The 21,158-nt window shown below is 62.6% G+C and overlaps 2 protein-coding genes across 3 annotated transcripts in view; one reads left to right on the top strand and one right to left on the bottom strand.

Annotated features, from left to right (window-relative positions):
* LOC138376182 (protein FAM53B) overlaps positions 1–6,036 on the top strand; it is a 145,976-nt gene extending 139,940 nt beyond the window's left edge. Inside the window, exon 5 of the mRNA XM_069460230.1 lies at positions 1,850–6,036. Coding sequence (XP_069316331.1) covers positions 1,850–2,212 — 363 coding nt within the window. The 3' untranslated portion in view covers positions 2,213–6,036. The remainder of the gene's footprint in view (positions 1–1,849) is intronic.
* Positions 6,037–9,474: 3,438 nt separating this feature from the next.
* LHPP (phospholysine phosphohistidine inorganic pyrophosphate phosphatase) overlaps positions 9,475–21,158 on the bottom strand; it is a 101,544-nt gene continuing 89,860 nt past the window's right edge. For both annotated transcript variants that reach the window (XM_069460406.1, XM_069460408.1), the window contains one exon: positions 9,475–10,256. In XM_069460406.1, the coding sequence (XP_069316507.1) occupies positions 10,160–10,256 (97 nt within the window). In that variant the 3' untranslated portion in view covers positions 9,475–10,159. The remainder of the gene's footprint in view (positions 10,257–21,158) is intronic.

The following is a 21,158-nucleotide window of genomic DNA, read 5'->3' as shown; positions in this document are numbered from 1 at the left end:
GTCGAGGATCTTGGGGGCCATTTTACATGAGCTGCCACCTCTCGCTTTCTGCCGTGGGGGGGAGGGAAGGTGTGCCATGCACGCGAGGGCAGCACCAAAGCCCTGCGGCCCAGCCGGGGCCTGGCTCCTCCTGTGGCATGGTCAGGCGTCTCGGCTCTGACCGGTGCCCTGCCCTGTGCCCTGCCCTCTCTCCTCAGTCCCAGCGCGGAGCTCCCCCCGCCTCCCATACCTCAGCCTTCACCTTTCCCAGTAAATCAAAAGATTACAAGAAAAGCAAACCTATCAGGACAGTTTCCGACATGGAATGTTCAGGAACAATGAGCGTGCCCACAGCATGCCCAGCCACCTTCCTCCAGAGAGAGCGCCTTTTATTTTCCGTTTGCTGAGACTGTTTCAACAGCTTGTTCACTGTGACAGCCGGTGGTCATCTTTATTTCAAAGCAACACACAAGCACTGCAGCCTTTGAAAGGATCAGGGCCCTTGGGACAGGACTGTGATCCTGGCGTCGGCAGGCGTGCGGCTGGGGAGGCGGTGGGTGCTCCACGCCTTTGCTCCCCTGGCCCCCACCCGTGAGCCCGGAATGCCTCTCCCTCGCCTTTGTGCGTGGCTGCTTCACTGTGCCCCTCTCAGGCGGGAGCTGTTGCTGCTGGTCCCGTTGGAGGTCTGGGCTGAGCGCCCCTGAGCCCCCCTCGCCGCCTCAGCCTCTGTCCTGTCTGCCGCCGACCACGCTTCTGTCTCTGGGGGGGAGAAGGCCTGATTTTGTGCTCTGCTCTGAGAGCAGGCGTTGACCTGCACCTGCTGGCGCACAGTGTCAGGCCTGCCCCCCTCTTGCTACTGGTGGTTCCAAGCAGGATGGGCCAGTGAACCCTTGAAGTCCTCTTCAAGCCACACCCTGCTAGGGCAGGCCCCACGCCGGCCCCACACGGACAGCACTGGGCACGCGGGAAGCTCTAGGGCAGGCTGTTCTCTCTCGGGGGGCCATGAAGAGCCCTGCGAGGCAGGCAGGGACCATCACGCGCCGCTTACAGACGAGACGCCTGAGAGCTCTGCCCGAGGCTCCCGGCTGTGAGCCCCAGAACCTGGAGTCCGCCCGGCACCACCGCCAGCAGATCACCCCCACACTCCCCTCTAGAGAGTCGGCGTCTCCGGGTGGGGTCCAGAGCTCAGATGCAGACCAGCTCCCTGGATAGTTCTGGTGTGCACCAGGCTGGGGTCGTCAACTCAGTCCCTCCTGGCCCCATCTCCCCGTCCCTGCCTGTGGGAAGTGGATGGGTGGGCGTCATGTCCCCCAAGGGCCCACATTTCCACCTAACTCGGGCCCCTTCTCATGGGAACGTCGCTGGGTGTTCTGCTGCCGTGCTGTGTTTGATGGCCACGTGGCGGTCCCTTGTCTGAGTACATACTTTATTCAACTGTCATTATGGGGGGTTGGGGCTACTCTCTTCTTTTCCATTTAACTTTGTGATTGCTGAATTTTTACACGCATCTTAAACTTTTCTTAAGATAAAAATCCTAGTAGTGAAATTACCTAAGCAGGGAATCTTGTATTTTCACCAGGTCACCCTCCAGAAAGGCCGTACACAACCTCTCAGACCTGGGGACTCACGAGTCTTCATTCTTTGCCAGCTTAGTGGGTGAAAAATTGAATTTTGCGTTTCTTCATTAGCACAGAATGCTCATCAGCCAGCATGTTTGTTCAAGAGCGAGTTGCTGGTGGCCTCTGGTCCTTGCGCAGATGGTGGAGGAGCGTAGGGTTTGGGAGTCCTGCCACAGCCTGGGGGACCAGTTGCTTTGTGGGGCACGCGGTCCCGGAGTGCCTGGGTAACCCGTGTGTCTGCCTCTCCACAGAACTGTCAGACCTTCAGCAGCCTCAGCTGCCTGAGTGCGGGGATGGAGGACTGCGGCCCCCAGAGCCCCTTAGCCCTCCACGCCAGCAGCACCAGGACCTGGACCACCTTGCTCTCGGCCTCTGGCCCAGGGGGCAGGACCCCTGCCGGGACCCCGGTCCCCGAGCCTCTTCCCCACTCCTTCGACGACCAGCTCACCTGCCAGGAGGACCTGTCCTGTGAGGAGTCAGACGTCTGCGCCCTGGACGAGGATTGCAGCAGGAGAGAGGAGCGGGCCACAGCCTGGCGGGACCGTGGGGCCGCCGGGAACAGCCTCTGCTCCCTGGATGGCGAGCTGGACATTGAGCAGATAGAGAACAACTGAGGGCGGTGGGCCCCGCTCAGGGCTGGGGGGGCGTTGAAATCGATGGGCCCCCAGTGGCATTTGAAGGGGGAGCCTAACTCCTGAGCCTGATGAAAGTTTCCTGAGAGGTGCTGGGTCCCAGAGAGGGAGCCTGCCCACCTCCCAGGGAGAGGCTGTCTGGCCACGGTGTCCTGGCTCTGAATGCCAGCCTGGCCACGCCGTGCAGTGGGCTGTGTCGGCCTCTCACCAGCTACCCAAGCGTGGTGGCCGCCGGGTCCACAGAACCACTGCAGCCCAGAGAGCAGCTCTTCGGTTCGGGTCTCTCTGCCTTCTTTCTTGTGGGATGTCAGGCAGTCTCTGTCATTTCCCCAGCAGAGCTGGGCGCCTCTCTGCATCCCCTGGGCAAGGTTGGCGAGAGGGCCTGGGCTCGGGGCTGGGCCAGGGGCCATCTGGATGTCAGGCCCTTCTTGGCCTCGCTCAGGTTCAGCGCTGGGGAGTCGGCCCCGCAGCTTCCTTCACTCAGTTTTATTCCGTGCCTTCTCTCCCAGGCCTCCCTGCTTCAGGCTTGGGAAGGTTCCGGAGATGCTTCCTTCTGTAGTGACACCAGAACCATTTGGCCTTAATTCCAAGTGTGGGAGGTAGAGATTCTGGGGTGCTGGAGTGGCCCTCCAGTGGGTAAGTCCGTGTCTGAACTCTTGGGGCCCAGGGAGCAACTGGGGGGTGCTTGTTAGAGGCTGTCCACGCTGGTAGGAATTGGGTGGGTCTGCTGGCTGACTCACTTGCCTCTCCCGTGGCAGGGAGAGCCTGACCCGAGGCTCTGCCACTTTGGGGGTGGCCTTGGCAGGGCTGGCAGATGGCAGCCCGTCTCCATGGCTAACCAGTCAGTAAGGGATTAGTTTGGTTGATTCAGGTGAGAGTAGAGATGTCACGATAAAAGGGCAACCTCTTGAAAACGTCCTCAGGCAATAAGAGCTATGGCCAGGGGTCCGGGATGGGGGGCCCTGAGCCCCCCTGCAATATTCCAAGCACATTCACATCTGTTTGGGGGCTGCTGGCTTTAAGACGCACCATCCACCTCAAGACAGGCCCACACCCGCGTCAGCTGAGGGCCGCCCAAGTGCTGCCTTGACGCTGCGGGCCCGGCCATGGCACAGAGCCCCCTCCGCACCCGTGCCCTGCCTGCCTGGCTCCTCCCAGCTGGCACAGCCCCCAGCACCGCCCCCAGCATTATGGGGGGCTCCCGACCCCCAGGGTTTGCTCTGGGGCAGCTCCCCTCTAGCCCGCCTTGCAGACACACCTGCCACATGGGCTCTACGCTCTGGGAATCTGGCTTTTAGCAAACTTGGCATCTGCAGACAGTAGCAACCGGGCTGGCTTGTGAGTGAGTGGCGCATTTTCCCATAAGGCTAAAAATAACCGGTGTGTTCTCTTGAGTTTGCTGACACGTGATAAAGGCACTTTTGTAGTCACTTTGCTTTTGCTCGTCTTCTGTGGACGAGTGAATGCCTCACTTCTGCAGGTTGAGTCCAAATGGTTCTCACCTTTTCCCTAAAGAAAGATCCTGTTTGGGAAACTTTAAACCTTCACTTTTTACTCCATCAAAAGAGTGGTGGCTCAAGGTCTGATATGTGGGTGGCGTTTCTTAAAAATCAGCCATAAGATGCTTGCAGAAAGCTCCTGCCCCAGTGGCCCAGGGTGCGGAGCCTGGACGTGCCGGGCACGGGGCAGGTCCCGGAGCCGGTGACCAGCTCCCCTGGGTTTGCTGTAGCTCCTACCAGAGGCACGTCCACTTGGGACCCTGGGGCTGGCGGCTCCGGGTAGACAAAGGGGTCTCGCGTGATCCCTGCCTGGTTGGTCCTGTGGACCGTGTCTTCTTAGAGCAAGTCTGGGGAAGGCGGGGGCAGTTGGTGGGTGAATGTGGGGAGCACATGCCAGGGTCTCATGTCCTCAGAAAGCCTGGGATGGGGGGTCCTGGCACCTGGAGTGGCCACACTGCAGCAGGGAGGAGGGCAGTGCTACCCCAGGCCAGGTGTGTGGTGGCCCCCAGGTGCCTTTGCTCAGGGCCAGGAGGGGTGGCTCGTGGTGGCCAGTGTGACCATAGGGCTGTAGTATGACCTACCCTCAGATCCTGCGCCACCTCCCCCGCAGGCCTGGTGGCAGGGAAGGACAAGCAGTGCAGTTGGCCAGCCATGGCCTCACCCGCCCCGCCCCCCAAGGTCGCACCGACCAGCGGGCCCAGCCCAGGCACCTGCAGGCAGAGGTGACGGGCCCTCGGCAGGGTCTGGCCCTTTCCAGCCTCCTCCGGCCCCTCCCGGCTGTTCCTGCCTCCACGCCCACGAGCCGCAGCAGTTAGGGCAGAAAACGGCAGGTGTCCCTTTGCTAAGAGGAAGAAATGGCCTTCAGTTGGTCTCATGTGTGTGTTTTGACTGGAGAGAGCAGACCCCATCTAGAAGGTGCCACCCCCGTCACCTGAGCAGCCACGCTGCCCGCAGAGGCCCATTCCCGCACTCTGCTCCGCTCCGCTGGCCCTGGGCCTTTTGGTCTCGGAGCTCTCGGAGGGAGGCTCACCCAGGAGACAGCCCCCACGTGGTTGTCCCCATGGGGCAGTGGGTGATGGGCAGGCTCCCCCACAGAGGGCCCCAGCCGATGGCAGCTGCAGGAGCCTTGCTTTTTTCACAGCCCTGCCGTGAACCCTGCCGCTGAGGGGAGACTGAGGAAGGGCAGGGCCGGCCGCCCGCCGGGGCCCTGAAGGACGGGAGTGGGCTGTGGCTCCGGGCAGCTGGCTGGGGAGGAGGGGCACACTGTCACACGGCATCCCCACTCCAAAGCCACAACTACCAGGACCTGCGTGTGCCCGTGGGCGACCCGGCGGGGCCGGCTGCGGCCTCACCGGTGACCGCAGACCCTCTTGCCTTACTCGGGGAGGCCGGAGCTGCCCGGCCCGGCAGACACCCGTCCAGGCCCACAGGGAGCTCATTCTGACCGGACGTACGGATTTTCATTCTCAGAAAGCCTTACTTTTCAAAAACGTTTTTGTAGCAGGAAAGTTTTATGAATTTGTACACTGAAAGAAAATTTAAATAAAAGTCCACATTAAAAAGAAACCCCACTTTCCCCATGAGTCTCCTCGTGCGGGGTGTGCGATCGGCCGTGCCTGGCTGCATCTGAGCAAGCTTCCCCGCGAGCGAGACGCTCCCTGGGTCCCCGGGTCCGCGCCACGGCGGCTGCGCCCCCGTGTCCACTGAGGAGGTCACAGTCACGTGTGCTCTGGTCACAGGGGTGGTCCCTGAACGATGACACTGGCTGTAGACACTGGCCGCCTGGGACGGGGCAGCCCAGCCAAGGGCAGCCGGTGCGATCCAGGCGCTCTGGCCCCCATACAGGCAATGATGCCACCCTTGCCACGTCCACGCTGTTGGTCAAACCCCTCCCACTGGCGCCAGTTGGAGAAAACCAGGCCTCTTTAAAGAGAAAAGAGAAATTTTTTTTTAAAAAAAATTACAGACCGAAATGGAGATCTCGTAGCCTAGGTAGGATAGTTTGACCTTCTAGCGTAGTCTCTTTGGCAAATGATTTGTGTTTCAGTGCGTGGGGGAGATGTCCTGGGGATGTGGGTGACAGATGGCACATAGGCTATTTCTAGGGTTGTAGTGAGCTTTCCCAAACCAGATGCTGGTGTTGCAGAGCTTCAGGAAGTGTGGCGAGCAGGGTGCAGTGTTGGGGCAAAGCGGTCTGCGTACTGTGTCCTGCCCCTGCCCCGCCCACACCGCAGCCTGTCCTCCCCGCACAGGCCACGACTTGCACTAGAGCCGCTCTAGTCTCTCAGGAATTTGCTTGTTACTTTTACTGTGTAAATAAAGCTTCCTGGTTCAATATCCAGCTGCCTGGAGCCGGCTGTGTGGTTCTGTTGGGTGGGGTGAACCAGCAGGTCCCCCCTCTGCCCGTGGGGGCACTAGCTCTGGGCTGGGGGTGGCACAGACTGGACTTTTCCGTCCCCTCTAAGCCTCAGGGTCGGGATCCATAAAATGGGGCTGGCAGACAGCTCACAGGGCTGTGAGGGGCTCGGACGCAGGACGGCCACCGCAGAGCCCTTCTAGAGGCAGTGCCCAGGAGGTGGTATGTGTGCACTTAGGGGTGGAGGGGCCCAGCCCCTCACTCCAGCCAGGAGCCGGGGACCCCGGACAGCAGAGGGGAGCCACCCCCTCTGACTGGCGTGGGGGCGGAGCCTGCCTGTCCTGCACAGCCTGCCCTTGTGGGCACATCAGCTCGGCTGTCAGTGATGCCGAGAGGCAAGGCTACAGCCCGGGTGGCTCCAGCCACCTACCCACCAAGGTGGCCCAGGAGGCGGTTCAGAGAGGCCACTGGCTCAGGGCCTCTGGCCCAGCGGGGCAGCACAGCTCAGACTTCTGCTGCTTGGGCTGTGGGGACACGAGAGCACACAGCTCGGCCCAGTGTGGGTTCACACACCCTGTCTGGGCCTCGGGCTAACCAAGCTCAGGACACGCAAGGGGTTTGCAGTCCAGAGGACAAGCATGAAGAGGTTTAATTTCCATAACCCAAGGTTTTCCCACATAATCTGACCACAGAATTTTTGCCTAGAACATGTCGGGTCCTGAGGGTCCCGCTCTGGGAGTGCGGCTGTGCCTTTGCAGCAGCAGATGCTTTCCCAGACAGGACAATCCGTGAACACTCAGCTCAAGAAACAGGTGAGCCCCCCGGCCGCCCCCCGCCCTCCCCCCGCGGCCTCGCAGCACCCAGGACTCAGGGCTGACCTGAGGCAGGGTGGGTTGACTTTCCCAGCCGGCCCCCTCATCCAGGGGGAGCTTCTGCCAAACACACTGCCCCGCTAGGTGTCCCCCGCCCAGGGATGGAGCAGAGTGGCCCTGGATGAACCTCTGGTCCCTAACAGCCCGTTACCTCTACCCCCCCACCAGACAAGGGCCCTGGCTGGGCTCCAGCCCCTGGCTGGCCTGCCGCAGCTCAGCTCTGCCCAGTCGTGGCCCTGGCTCCCTGCGCTGGTACCTTCCCCCCCCCCGGCAGCATCTTCCTGCCCCTGGAAGTTTGCTGAACCTGGGACTCCACCTCCAGGCACAGGCTCTGCGGCTCTCTGGGCAGGCCCCACCCCCACTGCGTGTCCAAGCTGGGCCAGCCCACAGGTGCACGTGAGGCGCTGGCTGTAGACACTGGGCACGTACGTGCTCTCTCTGAGCAGTCTCCTCATCTGCAAACGGTCGTAATCGTCGTGGGCTTCCAGGAGAGGATCGGTGCAAACCCACCACCACACTGGACAAACAGCACAGCCCGGCGTGTGCACGGGAGGGGCCTGGACATGCCCCACACAGTAACAGTGGTCAGGCTCTGAGTGACTGCGGATGCTTTTTATCCACTTTTCTGTCGAATTTCCTACAATAACGTGAATTGCCTTTATAATCTAAAAAAAAAAATCAGAACTTTAAAAAAAAGAATGCAAAGCGTGCAACGTATTTACCATCTGAACCAGGACAGTTGTGAGAGGGAAAGCCAGGGCTTTTGGTGACCACTCTGAGACAGAGGCGATCCCCCACCGGTGTGCCACACACATCGTCCCTCCCTGTGTCCTCACCGCTGCCCTAAGGTGAACACGCAGGAGCCTGTCCACCTGCCAGCTGCCCACCGGCTTCCCTGTGAGGGGCAGGAATCACCCAGTGGGAAGGGCCCAGGACAGCGGTGCCAGGTCAGGGCTCAGCCTTTCTGATCCCTGGAGGGTCTCAACCCAAACTGAAAGAGGGGAGAGAAGAACTCAAGTCACCTGGGCCCATGGCACAGTTCCCAGTCACATGCCGGTGAGATGAAGGTGCGGATGCCCACTGTCCCCAGTCCTCTGTCTGGTACCGCATGCCTGCTTCTCTCTTGCACCCCTGCCCCGGGTCGGCCTGGTTTCTGCTGTTCTGAGTCCTCCCGGGCCTTTTCTGCCGGCCCTGGCGTTGCTAAGGAGGGGAGCCTCGGGAGGTGGGGCCATCCTCCCTGCTGAGTGGCTGAGATGGGGAGGATGGGGCCCTTGTATTCCATCTCTAGAGAGGGGACACCAGTGTACAAGCTCAGCTGGACAATCACAGCCACTGAGGCCACCACAGACATCCCCCTTGGAAGGATTTCCAGCAAGGACAGGGGATAGCATTGCAGAAGGAACTAGAAAGGGACTGCATGGGGGGTCAGACCTTCACTCGGGCACAGCTCTGCCCTTACTGTTGGCCTCTGGGGGGTCACTTCATCCCTCTGCTCCTCGGACTCTTTATCTGTAAAGTGGGAAGAGTGACAACATGCACTTGGCCAAGCCCACTGCAGCTCCGAGGGCGGCAGTTCTTCCCCAGACACAGCGGCGGTCTGCCCCCCAGGAGCTGTCCCTCTGCACCCCACTCTAGGCAGCAACTTGGAAGAGACTATCAAAAACAGAGCAGGAGGAAAAGCAAAGACCCACCAAGCACACCCAGCAGCACGCCATGGTGCCCTCCCAGCCACCGCGGAACCACAGCCCAGGCCTGACCATCGCTCCCTGTCCATCTCCTGATGGCTGTCATCAGGGGACTCCACCCAGGAGAAAGTCATCTGCATACTTTCCAGCTAATAGGCCACGGTGCCAATGACACTAGCCTGGATGGTGGCCTCTTATTTTGATGAAAAGCCATGGCCACCGTGTCCTCCTAATCCTGGTTTAATGGTGCCCAGCCTGGCCAGACACGACTTCCCGCACCGGCTCCCGGCCACTGTGCGGGGCCCGGGCTTCAGGGCCAGCACTTCCTCATCGCTGCCTTCATTTAATGTAAATCCTATTACGGAGGACCCATGACTTCTTTCATGAGACGTCTCCCAAGATTTAGCAGTGGCTTTTGAATTGATTTGGGGAGGAACGGAGCAATTGAGATCTGTTCAACTGATTGATTTTGAAACCTGAAACGGGTTATGAGTGAATTTGGTCCCAGAGGCCTCAAAGGGACGCCACCGCTCCCTTGGTCTGGAATGAGACGCTCACCACCGCCAGGCCTCAGGCTGCTCTGTTAGGAAGGGCAGCTGCGCCCACGTTTGCCCTGGTCGGCCTTGTCCCAGGTGGGGCCAAGGGCAGCCCACTGTCCCCTCAGTCTCCCCATCTGTTCAACAGAGGGGTCGGAGCAAGTGAGGTGTTCCAGGGCCCTTGCCCCGCTGATGTTCAGTGGCGTGGGCACATGGCAGAACCAGGGACAGTGCCTGGGACCCTGCTCACGGCCTCCTCCCAGGCGGTCCTTCCCAGCAAAGCACGAGTCACAGGCTGCTGTTTACAGCAGAGTTTATTGTGCCCTCAGGCTGCTCCTGCACACACTGGGCACGACACCGTCCTGTCTGTGCCTGCCACCCGGGAAGCAGGGGTTAGTTCTGGCTCCGTGGGACGGTAGTCTTCAAAGTGCCTTGGGAGCTGCCCCAGTCCCTGTAGGGGGCTGGCATCATGTGGGGGAGGGCTGGGCAGTGCTGGGGAGGCTGTGCGCGGGAGCCCCTGGGTTTTCTCCGGGCTCCTCGCTTAAATGCAGCGTCCAGTGAAGAGGCAGCGGGCGCGAGGCCTCGGGAGCGAATGAGGTGGAGGTTGCTGCCTTGCCAGGATCAGGTGCAAACAGGAGCGAGTGAATGCAGGGATCCAGCCCGTGCCCAGAGGGCTTCCACTCTGCAGAGGCTGACAGGTCTGTCCCACCCTCCTGGGCGTCACTAAAGGAGCCAAGGGCAGGGCCCAGGCAGGGCAGCAGGCACCTGGGAGCGGGCCTCCCCAGGAGGCTGGGGCCGGCAGAGGGAGGCAGAGGAAGGGCTGGCTGGCTCAGGCCTGGGGGCAGGGCAGTCCAGAAGGGCCCTTGCCTGCCCATGAGGGGCCGAGGGCAGAGGGTGGGGCTCTCAGGGCCCGGGGGGTCTGGGCCCTGGGCGGGTGGAGAGAGGCAGGCGGAAGGAGGCTGGGCCCGCCCGGGAGGCCCGTCACTTGTGCGCGTGCTGCAGCAGCAGGGCCACGGCCTCCGCCAGGTTGTCCACGTACCCGTCAGGCTTCACTTCCGGATGGTGCTCGTCCGTGGGCCTGGAGAGGACGGCCACACGTTAGTCAGTGACCCCAGGGTGACCCCTCTGAAGCCACACCCTGGGGATGCAGGGAAGCTGCCTCCCAGCATCTCGCGCTGGCCTGGCCTTTCCCTGAGGAAACGTCCAGGCCCCTGTGCCCTGCCGGCAGCCGGCCTGTGGCCCACCCCGCTCAGGCGCACCCGCCTCCCTCCCGGCTGTTCCCCCTGCCTGGACGGGTCCCCAGACCTGGCTCGGTCCCTGCCTCCAGCAGAACAATCTTGAACCCGTTGAGGACAAGGCTGTGAGGGCACCCTGCTCTGAGCCCCCTGGGGGTCCCCCCACCCCCTCCAGCCTGGCCCCGTGCCCAGGGGGAGGAGCCCCGTCCGTGTGCCGGGGGCACAGCCAGGGATGGAGACTTAGAGCTCCGCCTGCCCAGGCGCACACGCCATCTGCTCCTGCCCTCGGAGGCTGCTCCCACTCGACAGGCGGCCCTGGCTCCTGGAAAAGCCACTCTCTGGCTGGGATCCTGGAGGCAGAAGCACCCCAAAGCCTTCATCCATTCACCAGACTCCCCACGTCTGGCTGGATGCTCAGGGGCCCACGGGGCCACTGCGTGCACAGGGGGGCCGTGGGCCGAGTCCGAGAGGCACACAAAGACACATGGGTGGGGGAGGGGAGAGGGTCAGGGCAGGCTCGTGGGGACATCCCAGAGGCCAGATAGTCGTTTGAGGAAGTGGGACCTCATCCCAGGCCATGGGCAGCCCTGACGGGCTTGAGCCAGAGCTGGGTCCTGTCTACCACAAGCCACCCACGACATGGCACCCAGAGAGGCCTGGCGGGAGCTTGGCAGGAAGTGGGGCCTGTCCCTCTGCAGACCTAGCACTGCTGAGGGACCTGCTGCTCAGCTCGCCCCAAGGCCTGACCCAAGCTCCCTGAGAAAGCAGGGAGACCACACCCTCCCGGCAGCCAGCACCGCCACCTCGGAAGCTCCCACCCTGGTCTGGCAGGAAGTGGTTGAAGTTGGTTCTGACAACATCTAAAAGCCAAGCTGTCCCTTTCAAAGGGTTCGGTTTCTGCACAGGGCTTTACCCTAAAATGACTGACGCAGGCAACCCTTACTTTTAAAGGGTCTTCAGCCCAGTGGCCTGGAGGCCACCTCCTGGCAAGGAGAAGCCCCCGCAGGGGCTGCAGGGGGTCCTGTCCTGTGCCGGAGGAGGGTGCGCCACGCCCCTCCAGAACTCCCTCTTGTGAGGGGCTGCGGCCACCTCCCTCCTGCACGGTCCCCGGGCACAGCATCCGCAGGTCTCACATCCATTTCTTCTTACATCCTCCATGGAAGAGGTGGTTACCCCCACCTTGAACGGGGGGGGGGGGGAATGGCTCAGAGAGGTTCAGAGACTTGCTCAAGGTCACACAGCAGGGAAAAGCAGAGCTGGGATTTGACGCAGTTCTACTCCCAGCCCAGTGTTCTGGGTGCCAGAGCTTCCACGAGCTTCCATGGCGGCCCCACCCTCTACCCAGAAAGGGCAACAGGGTCAGCAGTGCCCACTCCAAGCACAGGGGCCACCTGCAGATACCAGTGCCGGGGGCATCGCTCCTCTGGCCCTCCCCAGGGTGGCCGCCCGATGCCAGGTGCATGAGGGCACCCGACGCCTCCGGAGGGGAAGCCCCACACTGCGAGCCCTGGGGACAGGGGATGAGCACGCAGGGAGCCTCACCACTGCCCACTCCCTCAGAGCCCACGCACGCATAGCTCTCGTGTCGTGTAGGCATTTTAAGGGATTGTTATTCCATCCTGTGACAGCACCAGGGTGTTCTCAATCTAGTGAAAGTGGGAATTTAAGATTTATGATATCCCACCTCAGCGCCGAGATGTGTGCTCGGCACTGTGGAAGGTTTTCCAGCGTATGGCAGCCACTTTGGTAAACGGTGTGGCGCCCACTCATGACCCACTGATTCCGTTCCCAGGTGCGTACACGAGAATGCATCTTCACGCTCCCCAAAGGCATGCACTAGAACGTTCCAAGCAGCTTTAGTTGTAATAGCAAGAGAGCAAACACTGCGCAAACGTCCATCAGCGGGAGGATGGAAAGACAGATCGGGGCAGACTCGCGCCTTGAACGCTCTCGACACAGCAGTGCACGGGGTGCGTCACCGCCACACGCAGCCTCGCAGGTGAGCGTCAGCCACACGCCAGGAACACAGACTGGGTGGTTCCACTTACTCGGGTTCAGGCTCTGGCAAAAGTGGGCTATAGCGAAGAGGCCAGGATAGTGGTTACGTCTCGGGATGTGATTGGGGGAGCTGGGAATGTTCTAGATCTTGACCTGGGTGGGGCTAACGGGTGGACACATGAAAATGCATCATACTGTTCACTTTTAGTGCACTTTACAAATGTTATACCGCAAAATTGAAAAGCCACATGCGATGCCTGCAAACACAGGCATCTGTGACCACCACTGGCGATTGTGGCCCCTGCAGCCTGTTTGTATGCTTTGAAACGGCTGTAACGCAGCCCGCAAAGCCTCAACCGCCACTCTCTGGGCCCCTGCAGAAGCGGCTCGGCCCCCTGGTCCCGGCCTGTCTGCTGTCCCGTGGGTCTCGGTGGGCAGGTTCTTCCTCCTGGGAACCCGGCGCTCCTGCCCCGGCCTCTGCTGCAGAAGCAGGTGGCTGCGGGCTGCGCAGACGCCCCTGCCCTGGTACAGATGAGGAGGGGGCAGGGGTACAAGTTCTCCCGGGGCTGCGGATGTGCCCCCTCTGACTCAGGTCCCCTTGGAGCAGGACAGACGTCTGGGACTGATGGGGGATGGGGATTCTCCTCCTACAACGCTGCCTCTGAGATGGTGCTGGGCCCGGCCCAGGGCTCCATGGGGAGGGTGGGCAGGTGGGTGGGAGGGACCCTCTGAGAGAGACAGAGACAGAGCTAGCACCAGAACCACTGGCCAGGTCAGTAAGTCAGGCCCCTGCAAGCCGCCTGTCTGCCTCAGTTTCCTCATCTGCGCTCCACCCCTACCAGCCACATGACCTGGGCAAGCCCCTTGAGCCTCTGCCACCCAGTCTGTGTTCCTGGAGCCCCCCCCCCCCGCCCCCCGGGCATACAGGCTGGTGGGGGGACAGACAGGCAGACGGACGGACACACATCGGCGCAGGAGGTGCAGGGAAAGCGGAGTGCGTGGGGCACACCCAGTTCCGCCACAGGCACCGGAGGAGGAAGGCAGGAAGGCTCAGACCAGGACCTTAGGGGGATGTCCCAACGGTGCCCACACTGGGGTGGCACAGCAGAGGGTGCCTGCGGGAAGAGGCCTGTCCTCTGTGCCGGCCGGGCTGCCCCCTCCCCGCCCCTCTGCCCAGCCCGTGTGCGCGAGGCTGAGGCCTGCGCTGCCCTGGGCATGTCCTGCCCAGCTTCCCCCGGCTACCGCGGGGGCCTGAGGGCAGCTCGGAAACTCGCTCGCCAACACGAGTGCCCTGGCCCCCCGCTTCCGAGGAGCTGCCGGGGGGCCCCAGGCCGAGGGCTGCCTGCCCAGGGTCTGACGCCCTGGCTGCTGTCCCAGCCGGTTCCCACCTGATTCCCAACTCCTGAGAGGTTGGGGCAGTTGCCCAAAGTGGAACGGAAATGCTCCCAGCAAGCTGCCTCCCCGGCTCCTCCCCCGAGTCCCTGGGCAGAGGCCCCCGGGACTGCCCCCCTCGGACACGGCCACCAAGTGCCCTCGTGCCGGGTTCACTGTCCACGCAAATGGAATCAACCCCAAGGGCACGAGAATCCCCCATAAAGGAAGACGCTTTGCCACGAGGCCCCGCCGGCCCCACTCCGCACGCGGTACCTAGCTGCATGGCGCGCATGGCTAATTATGTTTCATTACATATCATTTAAATTCAAGAATCCACTAAAAGAAAGGATTGCATTAGCACCCAGTCGGTGTTTGCCCACACGCAGTGGAAATCGTAGACTTTATGTCTTAATTACGCGACGCACCGTGGGCTGCGGCTCCCACGGAGCGGGGCTGTCCCCGCCCGCCAGCCCCAGGCCCCGAGGCAGCTGATCTCTGCCCAACAGCTCGGGCAGGAGGGGGACCTGCCGCACGGCTGGCCAGTGCCCTGTGACCTACGGGCCTCAAAGATGTCGCGGTACGGAAGCTGAACCAAGAAACCCAGCAAAGGAGCCCCCTTGGCCATGGGGACAGAAGCAGAGGGCGAGGCAGGAGGGGCCACGGAACCGCCCTGCCCTCAGCAGCCCTGCTGGGATGGAGCAGGACGTGGGTGACCAGGAGGCAGCGGGGCAAGGAAGGGCAGGGAGAGGCCGAGAGAGAGAGGGAGGACAGGGACAGGAAGGGCTGCGAGACAGAAGCAGGGAGAGAGAGAGAGAGAGAGAGAGAGAGAGAAACTGAGTCAGAGTAAGCGGGAGAACACAGAGGAGAAGGTGGGACAGAGGGCAGAGGGGTGGCCACATGGAGAGCGGGAGAAGCAGAGGCAGAAGGGGCTGCGGGGACAGAGACGGGTAGAAAGGAACAGAGAAACAGAAAATGCAAGAACTAATGAGTGAGCAGCAGAAACCAAGGCGGTTCTGTGCGTGCCACCTGGACAGCTTCGCAGGGACAGTCTTTGTACCAGCAGAAGGAAAACGGTGACCAGATACCTCGGCAAAAGAGCTCAGCAAGGGCGGTCTCCCTGCCTTCTTCTCTAGGCCACACCTGGGGCCAGCGCTTCCTCTCTGGCTCTGCTGACGGAGGGAACACGGTGTGGCCTCTCCTGGAGGAGTTCTTGAGGGGCCAGCGCTGCTCTGGACTCCCCAGCAGGTGGCCTGCCCTCGTCTGCTCCTGGAGGACAGGGTGGGACAGAGGATCCCAGACTGGAGGCCACAGCAGCTGCCCACCCAGGGAGGGGCACTTGTCCTTGTCCCCACTGCTTTGGAAGGGCAGTGGCTAAGAGCTGGGTGCTGGGGCAGCTGCCCAGTGAGTTCAGGCATCTGGACGCTGGCATCAGAGGGTGACGCCAACTCTGGGCTGTGTGACAGAGCTGGAGGACAAGGACAGAGGGCATCGATTCATGAGCTGGTGGTGATGAGGCTGAGCAAAGCTCAACCATCCAAGCTACTGGGAGTCCAGGACCCCTGGGGCCTGAGCGCGTGTTTCTCACAGGGTAAGCGCCAGAGCCTGGCCTCTGCACACGCCGCGACCACGTAGCTGGGAGACCGGCCTCCACCCGCCCACGGCTGTTCTGGAGGCCGATAGGGGACATCCTGCCACAGGCATGGCGCAAACACTGGGCACGTGCCCACAGGGCTTCCTGCCTTCTACCCGCTGGTCCAGAGTGCACACCGTCGAGGGCAGACTGCTGGGGCCCCGGGGGGCAGGCAGGAGGCCCAGGACGTCACATGTCCAGCCAGTGACCCCTGACCTGAGCTGGGCTGCTGGTAGGTGTGAGGGTCAATGACCTCGTAGTGGGGTGGCGGGGTGGGCGGAGTCGGCCACAGATCTCAGGCAGGCTGTTCCTATGCCCGTGTCCCCTGGGCCAACACCAGGCCTGGGTTCCAGAGGTGGGTAGGGCAGGGTGTGCCCAGACTTGGGCGACTCCTCTGGGGAACCTCCAGGAAAATGCTGCTCCTGCTGCTCACAAAGAAACCCAGGCAGGAGCCTGTGTCTGCTTCACCCAGCGCCTGGTGGCTTCCAAGGGGCACACAAGGGGACCGTGGCCTGGTCTCTGCCTGCAAGGAGATCACATGGAAACAGGAGCCTGAGCACCCAAGTTCCAGCCCCTGCACCTTAGCCAGGTGCCCGGTGGTGGCCAACTGCACCCTCAGGTGCCTGTCCTCACTCAGAGGTCGTTCAGCCCTCAGGCCTGTCCGCCCGCAGCCCCACCCGCCAGGCCTGACGCCTGCCTCGAGCCAGCCTGGGGCCGTGAGGGGTGTGGGGAGGACACACGCATCTGCTCCCCAGTCCGCGTCAGGCCTGGGGGGACCTGAAGGGTCCAGGGCCACACACCAGCCCGCAGAGACCCGCCGTCCCCTTGCCCGGCCAGCTCACGTGGACAGGGCCTTCCTGGGCTGCTTTAAAGTCACTTGGCAGAAGAAATATCTAAGTGAAAACCCAGGCGTGAAAGAGTCCTCTTCCTGGGCCCCTCTGAGGCCCACAGCTCCCTGGCCAGGAAGGAGAATGGGGACACACTTCCGCTGGCCGGGACCTCCCTTGGAGTCAGAGCTCCAAGCAGGCAGGTGGCTGTGCCGCCAAGCTCCCTTTCCTGCCGGCCCAGCCTCACAGGGGCAGTGGCTGGGGTCAGTGTGGCCGCCGGCTCCTCTGCGACGTGCGGGGGTGGGGAGGGGAGGAGGTGACCGCGCCCCTGGGCCCCTCCCACGTCCGTGTGCCAGTGCGGAGGCCAGAGGAGGGCCAGGGCCAGGCTGTGGGCAGTGGGGAAGGGCCCAGATCCCCTTGCTGTCCCGCCCTGGCTCGGGTGCCCCCCAGGCGGCTGTGGTGGCCGCCTACCCCCCCCCCCCCCCGCCTGTCCTGAAGGCCTGTCACGCATGTTGCAGAGGCAGCGGTGAGGTGGGGTCCTGTGCAGCCCCAGAGACACAGCTCCCTGCACGTGCCCATGTGGGCTGCGAATGCCACTCAGAGACGGGAGAGGCTGCGCCGTCTGTTTCCCACGCCTGGGCCTCGGGTCCCTGCCCTCTCCTGCTGGTCTGCCCCTGCCAGGACGTAGCTGGGGGGCAGGGCTGGGCTAAGTGAATCCCTTTCCTCCGGGTGGGCAGCGCCCCGGGCCCAGAGCCCCACCCCCACTGACCCGCCTGCTAGCCGGGAAGGACAGGAGTCCCTCCCAGCAGGAGGAGGTGTGTACCGGGACAGTCCCAGGGCCTGAGCCCTGGTGGGTAAACTGAGCCCGGGAAAGGGACTTGCCCAAGGCCTCACTGGAAATCAGGCCCTCCTGCTGCCCTGGGACACAGGAACAGCTCGTCTGGCCGTGGACTAGTGGGCCACAGACCCTGCGCTTCAAGGACATTGGTGACAACCCGTCAGCCCCCAGCCGCGCCCAGGCTAGGGATGCAGAGACAGAGCCCAGAAGGGAAGGGACGTGCCCACAGCCGCAGCAGGTGACCGGCAGAGCTGGGGTCTAAGCCTGGCTGTCTCGCACGCGGCGCCTGGGCTGGCTGACCTCCGGCCAGAGGGCGAGGCCTGTGGCGGGGGCGCAGCCCCCCTCCCAGCACTGTAGGACAGAGACGGCGCCAAGAAGAGAATCCACAGTGAGAACACAGCGCGGCAAGCGACAGTGAAATGAGGGAAAAGGAACAGTTCGAGCTGGAACGGCACTCGGGCACTGAGAGCCTCGCAGGCCCCACAGCTGGCCGCCCCTGGGGGACCACCAAGACTCCTGGGCTCCTCCTTATCTGCAGCCTGGCGGCCACCAGGGCCCTGAGCCAGGGCATGCACTGGCCAGGCAGAGCTGGGCATCCCGGACGCAAGCCCAGTGGGGGAGGGGTTTCTCAGGGGACCTTGGCACCCGCTGGTCCCCGTCCACAGGGAGGAAATGGGGCTTATTTACGACTTGGTTCGGCCAGGTGGCACCTGGTCAACCAGAACCGACCCATGGCGCCAGCTGTTTCCTGCAAGGTTCTCACTGCCCTGTTGACTGCAGACACCACGAGGTGCTAGAGCAGAGAGGGACACACCGAAATGACTGGTGGGGATGCACCACTGCCACCAGCGTGCTGCTGGTCTGCAGGGACTCCCTCACACTGGCCAGTGAGGTCCTTGAACCCCCTGACCCTGGCTGGAGTATGGGGCAGGTGCCACCTCCCGCCCGCTTAGGCCTTTACCCCATTCACATAGACAGTACGGCCCCTGGTCGGGCCCACATAGAGCTTTTCAGAAACAGAAGCTAAAAATGTGAAAGATTCACTAACAATGGCAGGCATTCCATAGGCAACAGAGGGCGGATGTGATGTGGCGGCCACTCTCTTGAGTGGGGCAAGTGGCTCCGAGTTTGCCCCACTCCCCACCACTCTCTATTGTATCCCTATTCTTACAACAGCATGTTTCCCTCCAGTGCATTTCCCACCTGCCCCTGTAGGTCTCTGAATTTGCTGTCCTATCCTAAAACTTTGGCTCTCTGGGACTCATTTCCCCCAAAACAAGTCACCTCCTCTAGGAAGTCTTCCCTGAAGCCTTCCTTTCCACAGCCCTCATGTCCTCGGTGAGGTGCCCATCTGCACTCCACGGCTCCTGCGCTGACCCCTCAGAGTACCTATCGCTCTACTACAATTGTCTGGCTACCTGCGTGATTGCCCTAAATCACATGCTGAGGCCCCAGAGATCAGAGACGTTCCCTTGGTGGCTTCCTGTTCCCGGCCTTGGCTCCTGGTGGACACGGGAACCGTCAGCCAACTGCCCAAGCAGAGGAGCAGGTGGCCTCCTTCCTCCTGGCCACAAGGGGACTCAGGCACTGGCTCCCTGAGAGCTGGAAATCTAGGGACAGAGGGCATCCGTCCCCATGAGCCACGGGGTGACAGTTAGAAGGGCTCAAGGCCTTGGTGCCCTGGCCTGACCCCCGTGTCCTCCCTAGAGCCCAGGCTCCAGCACGAGGGGCCACGTGAACCCTGAATTCTTCAACCTCCTCAGGGGAGGCCCGACTGCCCAGGACCCAGGCACCCAGGTCGCAGCACCCAGCCACAGAGAATTTCCCACTGGAGACTCACACACCAGGAAGCAATGCCCTCTCCCCACAGCTCCAGACTGGGAAGCGTAAAGTGCTGACCACCCACCCCAGGCCGACACCTAGACTGGGCCAGCCCTGTTTCTGGCCCATCCAGCTGAGCCTAAGAGGCATGTGGCCCGCCTTGCTCCTGGCCACCTGCAGCTCTCTGTGCCTTTGGGCAAAGCAGGTTCACGCCCCAGGGCAGTGGCCTACGGTGGCGCTGGTGATGGAGGCAAAATCACATGGAAACCGGGGCTATGCCGCAGCAGCCAGCCCGAGGTCTGGCACGTCCTCCCAGCCCCGACTGACACCAAACCCAGTCTCAGTCTCCCCCGCCCGGCCCACGAGCTTGCCCCGGAGCTGGCCCTGCTCACCGCCGGCCACGCCCATTGCCCCCAGCCTGGACTCCCCAACACTCATGTTCCCCGACGGACAGTCCAAGCGTCAATCGGAGCCTCCACACTGCGCCTCCTCTGCCTGGAGCAGCCTCACACCCACCCCCTCTGCCAGGCCCTGTCCTGGGGTCTCCAGGACCCAGCCCCTCCCCCCCAGAACAAATGAATGACCAAAGAACGAACACGTGTGAGGCCTCTGGGACACAGGCCCAGGGGATCCAGTTGGGATCTTCCAGAATGGGGGGCCGACATGCTGTGGGAAGAGCACCCACGGAGTGCAGACGCAGCTCCCGGGCACCCCAGGGCACCCCAAGTCAAGCCACCACGCCCCCCAAGACTCCCACAGGTTGTCCCAACAGCAAGGATGGTTTCTCTTTTTCTCTCCTTTTTTGTTTCCAGAGGGCATTTTAGGCCACAGCTGGAGGGCGGGAGCCTCCCACGGCCGGGCCCAGGAACAGGCGGAGCTGGGCAGCTGGGGGTGCCCAGAAGAGCGTGCGCCCTCCTGCTGTTCCCTCTGCAAGCTCGGGGGGCTGGGTGTGGCAGAGGACACCTGGGCTTCAGGTCGCACAGCGTGGGTTTGGACTGGGCTGGCCCTGACCTCTGTGCGACCCTGGGCATACAGCCACTGATCACCACTTGGGCTGTGGTGGAGACCGCCCAGGCTGATGCAGCCGGTGCAGGGGTGGCCACAGCAGGTGCTCGGCCTGGTGGACAGACGGACAGACGGCGGCAGGCACCCTGTTAGGGTGGGTGGACAAATGGGCCTCCTCCTCGCGGGTCCTCCTGGCTGGCTCTGGCCTCTCCACCTGGAGGGCAGGCACCACCCTCGGACGGCAGACAGGTCCTGACGCTCCAGTGTCTGGGGGCCTTCCCCAAGGGGCTCTCCATACAACCTGGAGGCCACGTGCCCAGCCAGGCCACCAGGGACGAGCCCTGCGATCCTGCCCTGTGGCTGCTGAGCAAGCCCTGTGTGGCCGTGCCAGAGGACAGGCGGCATAGGGCCACTCTGGACTGCTCTGAGACAGAGAAGGGGCGGCCACTGGCGGTGCAGACCCAGCCTGTGTCCCCCAAGGCTGCCCTCGGCCCACTTCCCCGAGCTGAATATAATGTTATTCATCATAGTGGCGGGAGCTGACAGCTGTCCCTCTGGGGGCCCAGCGAGCGGCCTCCATGCTTTAGCTCCTCTGGTTTCAAACAGCCCAGGGAGGTAGGTGCCACCACCCCCTTTTAAGGCTGACAAACTGGAGGCCCAGAGAGGGTGAGTGGTCTGCCGGGGTCACAGAGCCAGTGCTGGGAGTCTGTCTCCTCCCGACCCTGGGCTGGCCTGGTCCGGATGCCACCAGGGGCCTGAGCTAGCAGGTGACAGGCCGGGCTCACCTAAGAGACTCGCTTTGGCAGAGGGACCAGCCTGGGCACTGGGCCCCGCAGCAGAGGAGCCTCTGACAGCTGTTCGTAATATTTTGAGAAAAACATGGTAATAAGCACCTGGTGTGCGTTGAGATTAAAAAGAGCTGGCCCAGCCCCTCCCAACGTGCACTCCAATGGCCAAAACCCCCGAGAAGTCTGCACGCGCCCCGACCCAGGGGCCCAGGGCAGGGCACTCACGCTAGGCCTCCCCAGGAGCGCCACCTGCCTCCTCTCCTTTTCAGGCCAGACACACCGGGGCAGGGAGGCCCCACGTCCAGTCCACGTGGCCAGGAGAGAGCAGGGTGCAGAGAGGTGGCGCTAGCGTGCCCCCGCCCCATGCCCCACGTGCTCCCTGCCAGCCCTGGGGGCAGCTGGAGTTGCTCAGTCCCACTCTCTGAGGGACTAGGGGCATCTCTGCCACTCCAAGCCCCAGGTGC

The sequence above is a fragment of the Eulemur rufifrons genome, chromosome 28 (assembly GCF_041146395.1).
Source record: "Eulemur rufifrons isolate Redbay chromosome 28, OSU_ERuf_1, whole genome shotgun sequence".
Lineage (NCBI taxonomy): Eukaryota > Metazoa > Chordata > Mammalia > Primates > Lemuridae > Eulemur > Eulemur rufifrons.
This window is presented reverse-complemented; position numbering and strand designations above follow the sequence as displayed.